Source organism: Echiichthys vipera (assembly GCF_963691815.1).
Source record: "Echiichthys vipera genome assembly, chromosome: 21".
Taxonomy (NCBI): domain Eukaryota; kingdom Metazoa; phylum Chordata; class Actinopteri; order Perciformes; family Trachinidae; genus Echiichthys; species Echiichthys vipera.
In genome coordinates, this window is record NC_139846.1 from 7,282,443 (window position 1) to 7,302,779 (window position 20,337).

The window sequence follows — 20,337 nt, forward strand, 5'->3', positions numbered from 1 at the left end:
AATAGCGCAGTATAGTAGACTTTTATGTGGTTGCATTACCAGCAGCAACAGATGCAACATTGTTGCAGTGAAAACCACAAAATTCTGACGTGTTCAAACTGACAAGTGATAACTTCAGAATCCAACTTAAAGCAGACTGACTTGATAACTTCAGAATCCAACTTAAAGCAGACGGACTTGATAACTTCAGAATCAAACTTAAAGCAGACTGACTTGATAACTTCAGAATCAAACTTAAAGCAGTCTTGAGTGACGGTGTTTCGGTTTAACGGCGGACTGTTAACTGGAGACTTTCAGCAGTGACTGCAGATGATGAAAACAGGATTATGTTTTTTTAAGAGAGACACTCATAGATTGTATAAAAGGAGATACTTTGAGATATGTTTTACTACACCAGGCTGACAGGAACGTGGCTGGTGGAGGGTCACTGGTTAAACCCAAACACTGGTCTGGAGAGAAAACGTCCGTCGGAGCAGTGATGTCTTCTAGTTTGCACAGTTTCTGGAGACCTGCAGTGGATTCAACCCGGTCCACTTGACATCAGGTCGGTGCATGTCAGTGTTTCTGAGGCTGTAGGCTGATGTCTCATTCTGCTGCTGGGGTCCGTGCTGACCTTTCCTGTCCTTAACAGAAACCTGAACCTACTCAGTAGGCCTGCCCCGACAGGAGTCACACATGACCATTGGTCTTTCCTCTCCTTCTCAATGTTCATCAGCCCAATTTCAAAAATTTCTCAGGGGAGAAACCCCCCAACCCCCGTCTGAAAAGGACTTCTGGACTACAGCCCCGAATGTTTTCACTAGCTAGCGACACGCCTGATCCCGTTGAAGATGGCAAACATTGCTCCTTTCGATCTTGGCAAATCAGCCACTCCTTCCATTCTTACCTTTCACAATAAAAGCCCTAGACTGCACAAGCCCCCACCACAGCGACTTCCTGGTTGATCCAATACAGAAGTGCCCAAAACTGCAGTTCTCTGAGTGGCCACTAAGAGTAGTTTGCACAATAGAGCAGTTTCTCATTGACCCCCATGATAAACAGGCCGTTTTCACGGCATCATTAAACCTGTTTATGGCCTGGTACAAAAAAACATTCTAGTCTGTATGTTTAGGTCATATCTCCATGACAACACTGAGGGGGGTGAATTTTTTTGCACTAGGCTAGTTTTTTTTTATTGGAGGTTGAAAATTATGAATTAGGGGTGCAGCCTCTTGAGTGACAGCTAGCCTCTGGCCCTCATTTCTCATTGGAGGCTAGTTGTCAGGATTAGCATGCTAACTCCGTCATCTCGACCTGGACTTCAGTCATTTTTGTGGTGGTGTTTCCATAAGTGACAAGATGGTTTGCTCTGCCATCAACTGTACAAACAGATGGTTTAGGAACACACCGTGTTAACGTTAGATTTGTTATGCTATTTAATTAGCCGCACTTGCACCACAACTTGCAGTACAACCTGCTATCTCTGGCACATACACTAGATGCTAATCTGGAGCAGTGGGAGGATTCAGTCCGTGAGGGTCTGTGTTTTACAGTCTATGAGCATGGTACTGTGTTGAATATCAGTTTAAATCATAGATCATAAATGATGCCTGCACTTGACCCCGGAGCCGTTGTAATCTCTGCTAGAGACACGAAGCGCAGTGTCAGTCTCTACCCAATAAATCACGTTCTTGTTACAAAATTTAAAAAATGACTCCCGTTCCCTCCCAGTCCTAGAAAATAATCTCAGCATTGACTCCTCATCCCGTTTATCTAGCAGCGTGTTCTGTTAGCCTAGCTCCCGGGCAGTGGAGCTAATGTGGCTAATTGTAAAATGTAAACGTCAGCCTCCCCCCAACATCACATCAATGCCCTTTTTGGTCAGCGAAAATGAGGAGGAGTCAAACTCTGACAAGATGGCAGCTCCCAGAGGCGAATGTGATTGGATCAAGTTGAAAGAAGGGACCCCGATGGAGATGCTATGTCCTCCCTTTTTCATACAGTCTATGAGACTGCATAACTGTTAGACCCATCGGGCACGCTGAGCATATCGCCAGTATGATAATTTGCAGGTGAGGATGTAGCATTTAGTGCAGCACCTCTCTGGTAAACACAAGATTTAAAGTGGTGCTCTTGCATGATTCTTTGTGGAGGAACTCACTTTTACAGATCATAACAGCTTATTAGTAGTAAATGTATTCAACACAACTGATAATATTCTGATGTGGCTGCTTCACTTCACTTACCATGAAAATAATTAAAAGTTAAGAGTCTTAAACCTTTTAAACTGCATATTGTAGTATAATTAGATTTTTTAAAAACTCTTGACCTAAATTTAAAGAATCATATGGGAATAAATAACACATGATGCATAAAAATTCTCCAGTGAAGGGTTCATTTGCAAAAACAGATGTTTTCCATTTTTTATTTATTTTACTAAAACATGTTTATTTTTTTGTTTTCTGTCCAGGGAACATCAGATCAGATTCATGTTTGGTTGTTTAGAGAGAGAGGCCGCTGTCTTTTTTTCATAAATCATGTTTTTCTTTTTTTATTGTGCAATCATAGTTTATTCATTTTTACAAAGATTTTGACCTGTTTTTACAAAGGAACTCAACTTCAAACATACATCACATCCGACACTACAAATCTGGAAGAACTCTAAAACCCTCAGTTCTTTTACATCGAGGCTGGAGACTTTCATGTTGTATTAAATTAAAATAATGACTTATTTCTTGAACTGATACTTTTATTCTTGTATTTTATGCCATGTCATTTTTTATTTTCTACTCCCTTTTAGGAGCGCTTTGAATTGCCTTGTCGCCGAAATGTGCTTCATAGATAAACTTGAAAATATACATTTTGTCTGAAACAAAAGCCATGATAATCATTTTTATGGTAATTTAAATCCAGAGTCCCTACTGGTAGGGTGGATATAATCAGCTAATTATGAGCCAGTTACATTATGACATGACACTGTGTGAAAATTTGACATATCAGCCTAAAAACTCAATCAATCCAAAATAAGGAGTCTCATTCTATGAACAAGGTGATAAGCAACTATATGTTGACCTGTGTTAAATTTGTTATTTTAGATTTAGATAAAAATGCTTATTAGTTTCAGTCATGTTTTAGTCTTTTTAAACTTAATGGTTTTAGGCGATGAAAGCTCGTTACATTTTAGTCAAAATGTTTGCTCTCTATAAGCAAGTGTTAAGGTGTTAGTCCTGTGTCAAGTGTCCATGTTAGCTTTATCATATTTATACATATTTATATAATATCCCTATCGTTATTAGATTATATTGAACATTTCGGTGAATGTAGTCTTTTTTTCTAGTTATTTTTTATGAATTTAGTCAAACGTATTTCATGAAAAATTTGATCTTTTCGCCGTCTCATCTTAGTCATGGAAAAGTTGCTGATGAACATATTTATACAATTATACCATTAATATTCTTAGTTAAATAAATGTAAAGCCGGCCTTCACTTGATGAGATGTGACACACACCTCTACAGGGTCACATCTGTACTGCACGTCGCTGCTGCTGCTGCCCCCAGGTTTCCTCCCACTGTGTGTGGTGCCTCCCCCTAGAGGCCCCGGATGGTACTGCGGCTCTGCAGCCACTGCGGGGGGCTCGCCGCAAAGGAAGTCCTCCTGGGAAGAGCGAGAACGAGACGTCTCTGTGGAAGATAGTCGAGTGGTCCGGCCCTCCAAGTAGGCGCTCATCTGATTGGGGAGAAAAAATGTTATTCGATTGTATCATCACACTTTAAAAAAGGATTTCATCTGGCGAGGAAGCAGGGTGGTGACTGAACATGTTCGCCAGGGAGAAAGTAAGACACAGGGAGACAAAGAAGAAGTTATGAATGTTTGGACGTGTTTGTAGAAAAGGCAAAGACTCTTTATTACAAGAAGTTTCATTATTATTTTCTCACCTGTGTATCTGGTGATTTTTTTAAAAATAAAACAGTGATGTAATAGCTGTTGTTTTAGCTTTTCATTTAATCCTAGGCGACAAAAATACAAGACATTCAATGTGGAGCAAAGCAGCGTGAGAGCCAATTATAGCATTAATTATACCAAATTTAGGCCCAACACTCCCTGTAGGCTACATTTGCAATAATGTTATCTGTTAAAATGGACTGTGGAAGAGCACCAAGCGTGATATTTGCCTTCAAGTACAGCGTGTACTTCATATGAGTGTTTAATAGAGTCGTGTGTGTGTGTGTGTGTGTGTGTGTGTGTGTGTGTGTGTGTGTGTGTGTGTGCGCGTGCGTGCGTGCGTGACTCACTGATGGAGGCCGTGGGTATGTATCGTATGGAGGTGGGGGACTGTCCTGTTTGGGGCTGGAGGTGGTGTCATCTTCATGTTCACTCTCACTCCAGTAATCTGCATTAAACCCACACACGCACAGTTGGAAACACCATCACATAGAAACACCTCCATCTATGAATACTATACATTGTATAGGTGCAATAGGTATACCCTCACCCTGCTCCTGGCGTATCCTCTCTCGCTCTGCGTAGCCCACTGCGGCCATGTTGAGACGACTCAGCCATCTTACAGAGGGGAGGAACACACAGCTACAGTGAATGCAGTTTAAGAGTTTGTTACTTTGTTGCATAGAGTTCAATGACGAGATCGATACCACTCATATCTGGGGACTGGTTAGCTTAGTTTAGCATAAAAGACTAGATGAGTAAACAGCTAGCCTGGCTCTGTCCAAAGGTAACAAAAACAGTACACACATTATAGTTTCTTTGATTGTTTGTTTAAAGCTATAATGTGAAATATTTCCACATTAAAATGTCCAAAAACTACTAAACCCTTTTTATATTTTGTTGAGCTGTGTATGTACAATGTTTCCAACAATGTTTAAATGTTATAGATTGTTATAACCTATAAATTGTTTTATTCAGTGACATTTGGTTGTCTAGGAATGGCTTCATATCCCCGTTGTGCATGCGTCAGTGTTGTGGTCGTCTGCCAATAGCTGTCATAAATTTACTTTTAATCCAGTTTTAAACCACATTTCTATGATACACTCATTAGGTCTTAGTTGTTTTGAGCAATATATTTTAACCAGAACCAAAGGATTTTAGTCGCCGGACGTCTGTTATCAGAGAAACAAGCTCAGCAAACGTTTGCGGCAGCTCTACTTGCAGCTCCTCTACAGAGAAACACTGATTTTTTCATTAATGTGAAACAACTTAAGTCAGTGTTTCTTCCAGTTTTAATAACCTGGGGCCGTATTTATCAAGCATCTTAGAGTTTCATTTTAAACTTAAGTCCTGAGAATTTGCGAAATTTAGTCATACTCTCAAACTTAAGAATAAAAGCTATTTATTAACTTTCTTAGGTCTAAGAATCAGACCTCCAGAGGTGTCCTAAGTGGTTAGGAGTTGCCAGCAGGGGATGGCACTGAGGCGTAAGAGACGTGCGCGAACGTTCAGGGAGCGGAAGGATGTCCTGGCTTTGTTTGATGACGAGCAGCTGATCAAGCGCTATCGTTTAGACAGAGCGGGTATTATATATGTCACAGATTTAATAAGGGGCGTCATCTCATCAGCAACATCACGCAGCAGAGCTTTCACAGCAGAACTAGTATATATAGAGCCACCCACACCAGTTTCAAATTAGTTGCCTAATTAATGAATTGGAAAGAAAAGGAAACATTCATTTTTGAGCCATTGCCAATATTGTTTGTTTTTGTATTATTTTGTAGATTATTGTCAAAATATACACTCCCTTTGTCCACTTAAATATTTCTAAGATATTTCTTTATTCTTAGACGAAGGGTTCCCTTCCATGATTGGTCGTTTCTATGGACACAGAAATGACATCACCTAATATTCCGTTTACGGCACATAGTAATGTCATAATTCTGCTCTGAGAGTGACACTTAATATTCAGTCCTACACTTCGCTGAAAGTCTGAGTAAGACGCTTGATAACTAACTTTTCCGTGCAGCTTTCTGCGAAGAATTTTTTTACTCATCAGTCAACTCTTAGCAGAGTTCTTAGGAGTAATTCTAAGAAGCTTGATAAATATGGCCCCATTATTTTGGAGAGGAGGAGACCTCTGTGGATAATTTCCATGATCCCACTCTCCTCCATCACCAAACTCTGTATTTTGTTATTGTTTTGATTGGGAGACACAATAGCAGCAGAAAATTACATATTGTAATCTGTAACCCAAAGTGTAAAATAAAATAAATTGTGGTTTCCCAAAATGTCAAATGATATAAGGAATATAAGTAAATAAGTAATTTAGAAAGGGCTTTAAGACTCAAAAAACATAAAAAAAAAAAAAGCCTTGGTTCCACTGCAATTCAACCTTTTAGGTTAGTAATTTCTTTAGTATTTTTATTTTAAAATTCAATTGAAAACAGCAAAATGAACTATCTTAAATGTTTTAACAACATTTTCTGCAGTAAAGAGACACTTTTTTTAAATGACAGCACAGTTTGGAGAGCCTCTGCACAGGTTGAGCCTCTGTGGAAATATATTTTTCATACTCGTCACTGCCTTAATAAGGGCACGCCTTTTTTAAATCATCAAATGAAAAACATATTTCCTTTGTGCTTTGGGGAACGTAAACAGGAAGCTGCACTCTTGCCACCCAGCAGGGAGTTTTTTCCCTTCTGCATAACCTTCATCTGTGTTTAGCACACGCTGCTTTACCTGTTCATGTCATCCACTCCATCTGCTGCGAAATAGAAACTCTTGACCTTGGGGTGACATGCTTTGAAAGCACTTGAGAGACACGGAGGGGACAGAGGGAGTTATTTTTGCAAGAAAAAATATAAACATAAGAGCATTTAAACTGGAGTGTAAACACATGAATATGCAACAGGCTGTTTCCTCCGTGCACTTACTACTTCTTGCGACATTCACTGGCCCGGTCGATCTTAAACTCTGGAAGACTGACGAAACCTTCTGCCTTCTCATCCTGAAGCATGAATAAAGAATGTCAAGAGGGAGAAAGTTACATTATACGGAATTCATTTTAATAGTCTGAGATATTTCAGTTTTTTATACCAAGCCCGTGACATGGCTAAAAACCACAAAGACTTCAGAGAACTTATACTTCTAAGCTGAAATCAGGCTGAAATCTCTTTTACTACCCTTCCTGGCTCATCCTGTAACTGTAATGTTCTAGTGTAAAGCTTGACTTCAGGGTAACTACTGCACAATGTTCTCTCCCTTTGTCTTTGTCACAGAGCAGCAACATAACTATTTAAAAAAACTTTCCTATTATGTTACAGCACAATTATGATTAGTATCAATAAAAATCAGAGAAAGAGACTTACCTCCTCATTGATGTACCAGTACAGGCAGTTGTCCTTCAGAACAAACCAGTACTTCTTCCATTTCTGAGAAAAGTAACCCTTTGCATCTCTCTTTCTCCACAGCCAGCCCTCACAGTCTCCTCTGCCCAGCGCCTTGCAGGAAACACGCCTCCGACTCAGGGAGGCCAAACTTCGTCCTGGAACAACACAGAGGAAACATGAAGGAAGACAGAGGGACTATAAATCTAAAAAACTAAAACTAAAACATGCGTTACAAGCACATTTACTTTAAAGTGCTTGTAAAGTGCTCACTCTTTCCCCAGTCCTGTGAATAAAAGCATCACAAATGCCACATCCTAATGTCGCAATAATTCTTGGCAAAGGTTCAGCCTCTGGATTCAACAGAATGCTGCTGCACTGCGGTAAGAGGTGTTTAATAAAAATTGCTTTTTCGTTCTGGCATAAAAGCACAGACAGGCTCCTCGTTAGAGATTACCGAGGAAACTTGGCTCCCAGTCAAGGGGCCGCCGAGAAACTTTAATTGAGCTGTATCAAAAGTCTTACGTCTTTAAAAGGGGAATGCAGTTCAATATTCCATTTATTTCTGCAGCAATAGAAAGTGCAAGGTGCAGTATATCTTTAAAGGAAACAAGTCTCCACACAAGAAAACTAAAGCTCAAACATGTAGTATGAAAAGGTTTGAAGTCTAGACAGACCCTCCAGATAATTAGTAAGTTATATTCTCCAATATAGAGGGGAGTATACATTCCAAAAATGTACAAAAATGTTATTTTCAATTATTTTTCTTTGCAGCAGCTCCATGCTAAAGGCCTGATACCATCACCACCTACAGCCTGGAAAGTAATGACTTCTATTTCATTACTTTTTTTCGATAAGGGGGCCAGTAAATCATTATTATCACATTCATTTTGAAACTTCGGTTTAATTGCTGTAAACAAACAAAGCTGTCGCTCGGGAAAAAAAGTGCAGATGGAGCTTAAGCTTTCAGAGCTTCTCTCAGCGGCAGATGGTGAAACAAGTGAAAGAAAATCACTTCCAACATGTTGATCCTCACTAGTGTGGTGGAAGGAAAAATAAAGATTTGGTCAAAGAGGCAAAGCAAGTGATACCAGGGAGTTGGACCAAAAACAAATAGGGAGTAAAATCATCTCAACTAGAGGAATCAGAAGGATTTAACATTTCCATAAACACTTAAAAGATACAAATCATCTGAAAAGAAAAATACCAAATATATGCATGTGAAAAATGCTCTACAAAGAAATTACACTACAGTAACATAAAGTGCCAAGCCCCAAACCCACTAGTATGACGGCAAAACTGCCAAGTGCTGAAATTAATAATTATTACAAACAATTACAAAATGTGAAGTTTCACATCCTTTATCTGTTTTATGTCAATGTAAGTTTCTGATGGTTGGTCGGTCATCTTTGGGATATTGTCAGGGCCATTTGTCACTTTTTTGGGCCATCTGATAGATTAAAATTACAATAATCAACACAAATAATAGTCAATAATAGTCAGTAGTTACAGGCCTTATGCTCACAATACATTTCAGAGTATATTATCAAATAAAAAAAAAAAGTAATAAGTAAATATAAACTCTAGTACCAGCCCTATGTATCATGGAATAGACTAATACTTTGAATAAAATGCCTGGAAAATATGTCTGATGACTAAAAAAAAGTTTTATATATCCATTTTGTAGAAGCAAGGTAGTCATGAAGGGTGGTAAGGTTATTGAGGATATTGGTTTTAACTGATATAAAGCTGCACATCATCAGCATAGCAGTGATACCAGATACCACTGGAAGAGTTAAGCAGATTGCCCAGAGGTAGCATATAAAAATGAAAACAGAACATGAGAGAAAATGCAGACACTATGTTCAGTAGAGCATTTCCAAAACAGTAATTTCCAATTAGTTACAACCATAAGAGTCATTTGAGAACAGCTCAGCAGGTCAGCTGCACATGCAAAACTATTTGAGTGGTTTAAAATTGACTTTTTATTGAAGTAGGAGACTTCTTGCATTCTGCAGAGAAGAAATTAGCAATATTTGCATTTAAATAGATTCTGAACGAACCGTATCAGACTCAAATAATTATGCAAAGCAGAATATTTTTGTGTCTTGAATTATCTCTGGGTGGGATATTTGTCTACAGGCGAGTACACAATGGATAATTATGTTTCTGATAATCATAGAATAATGAATGGATATGTATGTGGGTTAAAATGGACCTTGTTATTTAATGGAAATTATTCTGGATCAGCTTCTAAACACAATACTTAAAATTTTGCCTAAATTTAGTAATGAAATACCTTTTTTTTGTTTGCAAATTACAGATCTGGAAAAAAGTATTACTGAGATAGTCGCTTCAACGGAAGCAGCAGCTCTCAGATTTTTGTCCGTTAGCTCTGCATTCCTGAGAGAGTGAATGAGTAGCAAGTGTTGGACTGTGATGGCAAGAAAGCGTATAGGTGGCTTCTTTACTTTTACCTTTATTCTTCTTTCTGTTCTTTGACTGCAGAGAGGAGGACTGCTGGTATGTCTGTTGGAAAGAAGAGAAGAAGAGGGAGGGTGAGATGTGGAGAGAGCAGGCTGTCAGGATGAATCAGTGGCCTTTGTTTGCTGCAAATAATCCCGGGATATAAAAGATGACAGATCCTAGTGAGCAAGGAGGAGAAGAGGCAAGAGACATTTGAATACAAAGGGAAACTCTCTTTCCCTTATTATCTCTCTCTCACACTCATGCACTTGATGATCTCATGGAGGACTTCAGCAACTCTCACACCTCTAAACATAGAACAAAGGGACAGGGAGGGAGGAGTGGCACAAAAGGACATCCAGGTGATGCAGGAAATGAGAGAAAATAGAGCTCAGGGGCCTTTGGGATTGAACTGAAAATTTCAGTAAGACTAATGTGAAGGACAAACATCTAAAAGAGGTCTTGTTATGGCAATGTAGCTATGGGCTAAAACCTGAGCCCCAGTCTCCTGTGTTTGTTCACATTATATTAAACTGGCACCATCAAAGCGTAAAGCGTTTCAGTGTAAAATCATCCCCGGGTCTTTTTCTGCAAATTTGGTCATCAAATAAGCGATTGAGACCATTTTTCTTGCGTATGAACAATTAATGGAGAAATCCGGTAGAGTCGCTACAACACTTGCAGTGGCCGGCTGTTAGCTAACATTAATTAGCCTGGTGCAGCTAACGGATTTCTCCATTAATCATTCATACACAAAAAAAATTGTCTCTATGGCTTATTTGATGACCAAATTTGCCGAAAAAAAACCGTGGGATGATTTTACACCGCAATTATAGTTAACACCAAAACAGAAACAGTAAGTATTAGGCAACAAAACTACTACAAGGATTGTTTTATTAAAAAAGCATGTTTTTAAGTAACTGAAAGTCACTTAAGTACCATTAGTAACTTAAGTACATTACATAACTTGACATAACAGTCCCGTTTTTGTTTGACAGATCCCTCCACCTCACTACGTGGATGATGTTGCTCTTTATACTATGTGACCTGACCTCCTCGTTTTCTCCTGACATAATTAGTAAGGCCACCAGAGGTCCCAGCCTAACAACAGATGTAAATAGGGGTTCTTAAGCTGCTTGCAAAGATGATCTACTTGGCAATTTTTTTGGTGAGGACGGTCTGGTTCAGAAAGTGTAAATCACAGCGGATATAAGAATACGTGTTTCATGTCTGTGTGTTCACTTACAGAGTGTTGACTCGAAGAAAAAGGAGTTTTGACGCACCTGTCCCTTCAACTCCTCTGCAAACACCTCTGATTTATTTAACATTCAGCATATTTGTGATGTGACCTCTCCAAACAGGTCAGATGGGGCGCCACATCAGCTCTGATGTCACGATATTACACATGTCAGAGCCCGGTGCTCGGCCATTCACAGCCCCACGCTCAGCAAGACAGATGACACTGGCCCGCCCACACCCACTGACACACCATCTGCCATCACAGCATCCACGTGCACTGTAGGCACACACACATGGAAACACACTTCATTTGCAAAGAGATGCTGTCAAGATGTGTAAGGTCACCAGCGGCCAAATGGACTGTCTGGACTTGAAAGCAATGAGCTCAGATGGACAGGCAGGGTGGACAGATGTCATGGAAGTGACAGGGGGTAATAACGAGTCAGCATTTGCTCATATCACACTTGACTACAGCACTTTTTCATCATAAAAGCTCAAATGTTTCCTGGCTGCTTCCAAAGAAATCAAAGAGGAAGCAGAGTGTTAACTCATTTCACTAGTTTTCACTTGAGGGGGAAGTCAGAGGAGTTTCATAACCTTGTATGATCCATATTATGCAACTAAAGAACACAATCTTGAAGCTACTATCTGCAACGAGAATGAACTGTACTTTTTACCTTTCAAGTGCCAGTAGTGCTCTTACGTTATCAATTTTTGACAACATATTTGGTGCCAAGAGCTTCCCAGAGCTCTCCTGTTAGTTACAAGATGTGGTCAGTACGCCTGTTTTTTTCCTCAGACTTTCTTTAAAGGGTTTCTTGCTGAGAGGTAGATGAGAAGTTGGATGCCACTGCAGTTCCTCCAAAAGTAAGTGATTCCTCTTTGGACCCCATGTTAAAAGGTCTATGGCCAACCAGCAGGTCTAAAGCTGTATGTTTAATCTTCTTTGTTTACAAAAACACCTTGGCCTCCTTGACGTGAATAAACAAATATTTCATGACAAAATAAGTGATTTACGTGATAAATGGAGGCCTGGTCTCTCGGCGGAGAATCTCTTTGATTTGTCTGGAGGACGTAGTGGGAGGGGCTTTGGCTGTGGTGGCTCCGCCTCTTGGCACGTTTGGCCGTGTCATTGGTCCGTTTCCCCGGACGAGCCGTGTGGGAGGAGTAGTCGTCAGAGCCGGTCCTCTCCTCCATGGCAGATAATCCAACATAACGCATCAGTGACGCTTCTGTGAAAATTATCCAATCAAATCAGCACAGGATAAATGTCAAATACATCAAAAACACATACAATCTTGTTTACACAGGTGATTTAAAACCTTTACCTGCAGCTAACACGCCCAAATTAGACATATTCTTATTATTTTGTCTCTAGTATCTTATAATATTGATCTTCTTTTTTCTATTCTGTCATCCGTTCTTTATCAGTGCTTACGATCCGGAGTCTCAGTGGGGTAATTAGAGACTACATTAAATATATATAAATAAAACACAGTGCCAAAAGGTCACATCACTCAAAGAGCCATTAAAATTAGACCATCAGTATTTGAGTCGTAAAAAATCTAATTTTGACCTTTAATCTCACCATAATTATATATCTAATCAGTTATTATTTAAATGTTAGAGTACAGTACAAATATCTGGAAAGCCTTCAGATGCAAAGGGAAAAGCACCATGGCTTTTTAAAGTTGTTTTTTTTGTTTTTGCCCTTTAGCCTTCACGCCCCCATCAGGATAATTAGAGATCAGAGAATTCAAATGTGCAACAAGACTGTCTATTATTTTTATCCGTTAAGAAATCTGGAGAGAGCATCTGTGGGGGTCTACTCTTGTTCTTGTCAAAGTTTTAATCAACTTCTTGATTTGTTGAAGCCAGTAATGAACATCTCTGGATGAGAGGGTGGAGATGGGGAGGAGCGAGAAGTGGATCTAACTGAGAACAATAGCAGCTTGTCAATCGCAAGGTAGCTAAACCCTGAAGCATACCCTTGTTTTATCATCAGTTTTATTCTAAATGGGAACATCATTTACAAAATAAACATCATGTTGTATTGAAGAAGACTCAAAACTAACAATTCAGACAACATACTAATTAGGGAAATGTTTACAGAGGTAATAAATCAAGTTAGAAGTAGGCTCATTTTCATCGCTCATTGACTTCTATACAACTGACCCATCGCCAAATACCGCCCTTCTTTGGTTATTGTTGCTAGGTCTGTCAAGCTTTCGCACCCGGCGTGTCCAACAAACATGGCATTGAGCCACATTCACAATGTGACGTTAACTTTGTCTGTGAAAGCTTAACAGGCCTCTCGTGCCTAGTTACGGTTGCTAACGTACGATTGGATGGTGGCCGTTCTTGGGAGGGACTTAGTGAAGGGTCAATTCAACTTCATTTTGCAGCCAGTGGAGTCGCCCCCTGCTGGACATCAGAAAGAATGCAGGTTTCAGGCATTTCTGCATTGTCTTCACTTTTCAGACCCAGAGGATGCTGCTTGTGCTTGCCAGAAAATCAGTACTACCACAATCTACGATTGTACCAAGTTTAATCAAAATGAAAACATTTTTTCTGATATATGTTTTATGGCCTGATGGATCCATATACCCCACCATTTCTTACAGTGTCTGGGACAATACTGCTGCTGTCCGATAACATGCCCGTGCATGTCTGAGCATATCATAGTGTTTATTGAATTTGTTCTGGTTCACTGTCTCTAAGTCTCTTTTATTTAATTTTTTCAACCAACTTCCTCTTCACCGCTCCCCACCAGGGAATGAAACTCAAGTCTATCTCTCAATCTCTCTTTCTCTCTCTCTCTCTATCCTCACGATTTCCACCCTGTCCTGCCCTGGTTGCTAGGCAGCGGCCAGAGAAAAAAGTGAGACCACTAGAAGAGCTGCTGTCAGCGTCGCCATGGCAACTGCGTGAGTGATTCAGGTGCAGGTCATGGAGAATAGTCCTTTTTTTTCTTTCTGTTTCTGCCTCTTCTGATCCCTTCTTTTCTTCCTCCGTCTCTCTTCCTCTCTTCCATTCATCGCTGCCTTTCATTTTCTCTGCCTTTGTACCTACCAACTGTTTCCTTTTTTTCCTTCTCCCTATCCTTTGCTTCTAATCCCCTCTTATTTAGTTTCTCTGTGATGCTAATCACAGGGAGAATTAGAGGAAAGGGATGGAGGCGCATTGATCTCCAAGCACACACTGATCGCTCTGTAATACAGAGAGACCGGAACATTTAACAGAATCTAACAGGCTCTTCAGGAGGTGCACACACACACATATGCACTCCACACACCGCCACTCACCTCTGCGGCTTTCTCTGTTAAGCTTGGCTGGATCTTCATAGTCGCCCACCCAGTTACACTCCACAGGCATGGAGATGGGTCTCAGCCTACCTGCAAGTACACACAATTGCAAACCTTCATATTTGTTTTTATTTATTTCATCCAGAGTATAGAGCTGCATCACTTTCTGAAACTTTTTATTAACTGCGGCAGGTGGATTCCCTGACTCATGATTGTTTTTTTTTACTAATCCTAAACAGCAGAAAAGAGATTTTTCCCCTCACAGGAGCGTACCATATGTAGGTGTGGTGCAGTACACTGGCTCCTCCTCCTCTCGCTGGTGAGTCTCTTGATCCAGGAAGGAGTTAGGTGACTCAGAGCGCTTAGCAACGCTGACGCCACCGTGGTTACGAGATGCCTCATCTCCAGGCAAGACTCCTGTTTCATCTCTATGGCAACAGCAGAGGCAGATTTACCGGCTCATAATTGCACATCAAAGTCAAAGCCCCTCTTTTGCTGTCACCACTTTTACTTTCTGAGAGAAACACTGTACCTGGGTGTGTATGGCTCAGCAGGTGGAGGGGGGATGTAAAGGTCCTGGATGGCGGAGTTCTTGGTGGGTGTGCCTGAGGGTGTGGCCGAACTGCTGCCTGGGCTTCTGGTTGGCTTCAGAATGCAAAAGAACATATGGTTTAGGACAATTATTATATACTTTAATTGGTCTTAAATGGATGATATAAGTAGTATATAATAGTTGATTTAAAGGATGATTCATTAAAAGTTAAAGTCTTATTTTATGTAGCTCTGACAATAAACAACAATTTAAGTAGTTTCGGAAAAACCTGTTGGTTTGCTTACAATCAGTCAGACTTTGTTGTAAGTCATGTCAATTTGGCGAGTATAACAAAAAGTAACCCTATCTCCGAAAATGAATGTTTATATATTACAAATTTGCAACATCAACACGTTTTCTATTTTGCACTAGTGTCCACCTCCCTACAAAAATCTATGCGGTACAAGTACTTAAAAAAACAAATTTGCAAGCAGATTTCTCATTTCCTTTAAAGTCTGATATAAGTACATTACTTGTACAAAAATAATTCTTAGGAGACAGAGTTTTAAAGAGTTGTAATAAACCAAAATAGCTATGATTCAAGTGGGCACACAGCCAAAACAGGGCTGGAGGGCAGAGAAAAACTCCTTCTGATTGTGTGGATAATCAGTGTTAAGTTGGGAGATGCATTTCATAATTGCTGGCGCACTGGGATGAGGGTGTAGGGTGCCATCAATTTTTCCTTCCCATTCATTCCAGCGTGTTTCAGCTGGCAAACAAAACCACGCTGAGCCACAGTATTCTGACCTAATTACACGATTTGGCTGCAGTCGTACAGGGAGTGGGAATGCTGTGGGGAGTTATGTGGGCCAGCGCAGTGCTTTAATAAAGTCTATAAAAGGTAGAGCCGGTCCCACCTGCAGAGCTAGGGGTTTCCAGCGCATGTTCTTGAGCAGAGCAGGGGCGGAGCTGAGTGTGCTCTGTGGACGCTTCTTCAGGGTCAGGGATACGACGCCTTTATCGGCCCTCAGTGAGCCGACCAGGTTACGTAACTGCCAGCCCACCTGTGGACAGGGGGAGGAAAAATCGAAGCATCTAGTTATCATCATCTGCATAATAAACACTACAGTCCCAGCATTATATTTATATTCAGCCTGTAGTTTGAGTTCTGTCCACGTCGTGATTGGATCTCGCTTGTTGAGGCAAGTGGGTGTGGAGGTGGTAAATCTATGTATAGAGCTTTCGTGTGATGTAACCTGCCCTCAAATTGAAAACAAATGCATCTTATCATATATTTCTTCTTTTTTAGCCACTGTTTTCACAAATTCATGCCAACGCTCTTTGTTTGTAGGACATTTGTGTACAAAACTGTACACAAATATAAAATGGCTATTATAAAAAGGTCCCAAGAACTTAATTTTTTCCTTGTTGTTCACAGTTTTTTCTCTTTCTGCTTTGTGGAGAGTGATATTTTCTAATTAAGGAAAACAAACTATCTTAATTGCATTCACCAGATTGGCCTGAGATCTGATCATAATGCAAGAGGAGGTACAGAGAAGGTTGGAGGATCTGATTACACTAATTGAAATGCATGCAGCGTGCATTTGCACCTTGTAAAGGTAAGGGCACAACCTGCGGTATGTAAACAGATGGGTCGCTCTGCCACAAAAGTTGCAGCTGGCTTCAACATTAAATTTGATTGACAGGTCTTATAATGCAAGGTGAGGACGAAGGGGGTTTCCAGGGGGTTTATCCTGATACATAATACATTCTCTCTGTTCAAATCTACTGTTCATATGAATCTTTTTTTTGAAGATATTTAACCTGCAATAACTGTTTTTCTTACAGCAGAAATAAGCTGTGAACATAACACCATCATATTATCACTTTTCAAGTTGATATGTCAAAGATGTTAGCCCCCTAAAATATGTTAAACCCAACATTCACTCACTTTTAGCTCTGGTTTTTGGTCTCCATCAGCTTCTCATGGATATATCTTGTTCTTAACTGCAAAATGTTCCACTGTGTTCACCAGTTAGTCTTTAACTTTGATTGTCTGATGTTTGATGCTTATCAAGTAGTGTAGAGTCGGTTTTTAGAGCATTGTTTTGCTGTAAAAAGCTTGAAAACCGCTTGAAAATGTTGCAATATGAAAGTGAACCAGAACAGTAAAGTTGTAGGACAGAAAACCAAAACAATGAGCTGAATGACACCGCTTTCACATTATAAGCATTCACGTCATTTGGCCTATTGCTTTCATAAAAATACTGATTGATAAATATATCTGAGTGTTTGACAAATGTTTAAAAAGGACAGAATGGTCCTTTAACATGCACTGTTCTATTCTCACATCCATGCACACACTATAATCAAATCTAGTTATTATCAGCCCATATTGGTCTTCCACAGACATATCCATATCTAAAGGTATCAGTGTATGTGTTGTCTGATATGAAAACTTTTTTAACGGAACATATTATGCAGTAAACGATGCTTATTACATTACGTTATTACATATTTTCTCAGTGTTCATTTAAACTTGTAGAATTGGTTGGTATAATATATAATCAATATTCCTCTATAAAAGTTATTTATTTAATAAAGCAGCCTTCTGAGTACCTTTTCAGAGACCTATTGTTGCACAATCCACACAGAAAAGGTCGATTTTCATTAGTAAACTGTGAATTTTCCCCTCTTAAATCGGAATGGGTCCAAAAAAATCCCATCAGTCGGACTCCAATCAAAACATGAATAAAGAAAATGATATATTATAACATATAACAGCACATACACAATAATAAACCCACCACAGTCTGGTGATTGACTTGGATGACTTCATCACCTGCGTGGATCTTCTTGCAGCGGTCAGCTGGAGACTACAGAGACAGAAAGAAAAACAGACGGCTATGAATTGATCCGAGGTTATTGATCGCTACATACCAGTGTGGGGCTTCAATGCGCTGTAATATAACAAGAGGGGAAGCCTTGCAGAGCCATTCCCATGGAATCTGATACACTGCTATAGATTCAAGTGTTGTGGATATTTTGAGCACTTCCACTGCCTAGGGAATGATGGGAAATCCACTTCATTGGCGTTTTTGGAAAGTAGTTTGTTTTTGTCACAGATGAAACTGCGTGAAAAGGAGATTATAAGCCTTTTACCCCTTCAGTCGTTCCTGTGATCACATGGAGGCCGTCGTAGGTTGACTTGATGTACATTCCCTAATGGACGGAAAGAAAGAAGAGGCTTTGGTTTGGCTCAGGAGGGAAAGTACTACACTTTTTCAAATACCATAGCTTTTCTAAAATAGCTACAACTTATATATGTCTCATCACCTACAGGTTTTAGTGGCAGCTTAATTAATGTTCACAATCCGCACCTGCAACCTAAAAGTGAGATGAGCAGCAGAATATATTAGATTTTAATTAAATGTATCTGACACAGCTGTATCCTGCTATACTTCATTAAATACTTCAGCTACTAGTTGATCCAACTTAAATGTTGATCTGAGTCCAGATGTAACTTCTTAAAGTGCTGTGAAGTACAAAAAATCTTTGGCTGAATGGATGCAGCAGCTGCAGAGAGAACATTAACCAGAGAACAAACACAAACACCTTTACTGAATTACATTCATTAGCTGCAGCTGATGTACTGTAATGTGCCACAGGTGATGTGTGTCATTTGAACCAGACAAATGAGTTGGCTAAAATTGAGATGCTCTCCCACTGCTCTTTGCTAATAAAAGAGAGTGAGGAGACAAACAAGGTTTCATAAAATAATTAATTAATAACTCTAGTGTGTTTTGCCAACCAGGAACTGGAGCCAAATTGGAACCTCTCTATCTGACACCGTTATAAATCTCTAAAATGTGTTGGAAATTTTAACTTGTAAAAATTGCAATTATGTAATGACACTGGAGGCTGAATGATTCAGTGATAAATGATCCAGTGTCATTGATGCAAAGTGAAAATATTGATACATATCGTCATCTTTGAGACACACTATTAGTTGTCTTTTCATTAAAAAAGTTTAAATGTCTGGAGAGAGAGTAATAAATGATCGTATCATATTTTAGTTGTTTTTTGTGTGTTGATATGATCGTTTGTTACATTTAATGTTTGTTAATGTAAAGTGTATAATGGGCAGATGACATCGGCTCATATTGATCACAGGTCACTGAGTAGAATCAAATCAGAAATCATTTTGTGGCAGAAATTGTGATATCAGAAAATAGCATGTCATTCAAAGTATGATATAATACTGTAATGGAACATGTGATTCACATTTTAAAGTGAAAATTTTACAAATCTTTGATGTTGAGCGGAAACCTTGTATATCCAAATCTGTCATTTTTCATGAATGTGAGGTTTTGCTGAAAGTTTGAGGATCCAATAGTGTGACAAGATTGAGTCAAGCTTTTTTAATACTTTTAATTGGCTAAAACTTTATTAAAGAAAACCACAGAGATGTATACAATATGGAAATACGGTTTATGCCAGACAGCGACAATATTATAATATTAACATGTCTACAGAAAAACATGAACTGAGTAAGAAAGTGGAGTGGTATTAAACTCATAAGAAAAATAAAGTCATAAGTCCCTTATTATAGCTTACAATAAACAAATAAAACATGCCATTACACACGATAAAGGGAGGATGCCAGTTTATAAGATACTAAATCCCAGTGTTTACACACACACACACAAACAGACACACACACACACAAACACACAAAGTCATTACCAGGCCTTCAGAGGGTTTGATGCTGGTGAGGTGAACCAGCTCGAGGTGGGCTGACTGAGAAACCAGCGGGTCGGATGACACACACACAATGTGCTCACACACCTCCGACAGAGTCTTGCACTACACAGAAGAAGAAGAAGAAAATGAGAGAGGACAGGTAGCTCCGCTCAGAGCTTTATATAAAACAGGTTCAGCTGCCGCGCTTTATTAAGAAAGAAGGGGTGAAACAAAAACGACCTGGATCTTGTGTTTGTCGTAATCACATATAAACCACAGCTTTTGTTCCTTTATGAGAGGATTTCTCTTTGGTTTTACTGAGAATTTGAGGCTGCCATCAATAACACAGTTATGGTTCATTACTTCAAAGGGTCAGCAGTATTTAGCTATGCAGATAACTCTGCTGTTACTTGTCTGGTGTTTGAAGATATCCGTCCTCCTCCACACCAATAAAATGCAGGTGAATTTAATGTGCAGTGCCCAAAGCACTGAACACTTTGCTGTTGACAGTTTCAGGGACCATTTCACTGGTAGAAAGCAGCATGAATAAAAACAGCTGACAGCGTATTTTCTGGATTACCCACAGCAGAAACATTTACAAAAGACATAGGGCTTCCTACGATATTGACAGTGAACTTAAGAGAATGTGAAGCTTCATCGTATTTTGGATTTTGGCTCTATCAGTTTTTATCTTACATACTTTAATATGTAATATTTGGCTGAATGTATTTTTTATTTTTA

At 39.5% G+C, this 20,337-nt stretch overlaps 1 protein-coding gene across 1 annotated transcript in view; it reads right to left on the reverse strand.

The window, feature by feature from the left end:
* The window catches only part of cnksr2a (connector enhancer of kinase suppressor of Ras 2a), a gene marked incomplete at both ends in the record, with an annotated part of 58,301 nt that overhangs the window by 6,675 nt on the left and 31,289 nt on the right, over nt 1-20,337 (reverse strand). The window contains 15 exons of the mRNA XM_083935731.1: nt 3,488-3,706; nt 4,273-4,370; nt 4,473-4,540; nt 6,665-6,736; nt 6,859-6,932; nt 7,294-7,469; nt 9,789-9,840; nt 12,034-12,248; nt 14,322-14,411; nt 14,595-14,749; nt 14,854-14,966; nt 15,771-15,917; nt 17,661-17,729; nt 18,016-18,075; nt 19,600-19,719. Of these exons, the coding sequence (XP_083791857.1) occupies nt 3,488-3,706; nt 4,273-4,370; nt 4,473-4,540; nt 6,665-6,736; nt 6,859-6,932; nt 7,294-7,469; nt 9,789-9,840; nt 12,034-12,248; nt 14,322-14,411; nt 14,595-14,749; nt 14,854-14,966; nt 15,771-15,917; nt 17,661-17,729; nt 18,016-18,075; nt 19,600-19,719 (1,728 nt within the window). The remainder of the gene's footprint in view (nt 1-3,487; nt 3,707-4,272; nt 4,371-4,472; nt 4,541-6,664; nt 6,737-6,858; nt 6,933-7,293; nt 7,470-9,788; nt 9,841-12,033; nt 12,249-14,321; nt 14,412-14,594; nt 14,750-14,853; nt 14,967-15,770; nt 15,918-17,660; nt 17,730-18,015; nt 18,076-19,599; nt 19,720-20,337) is intronic.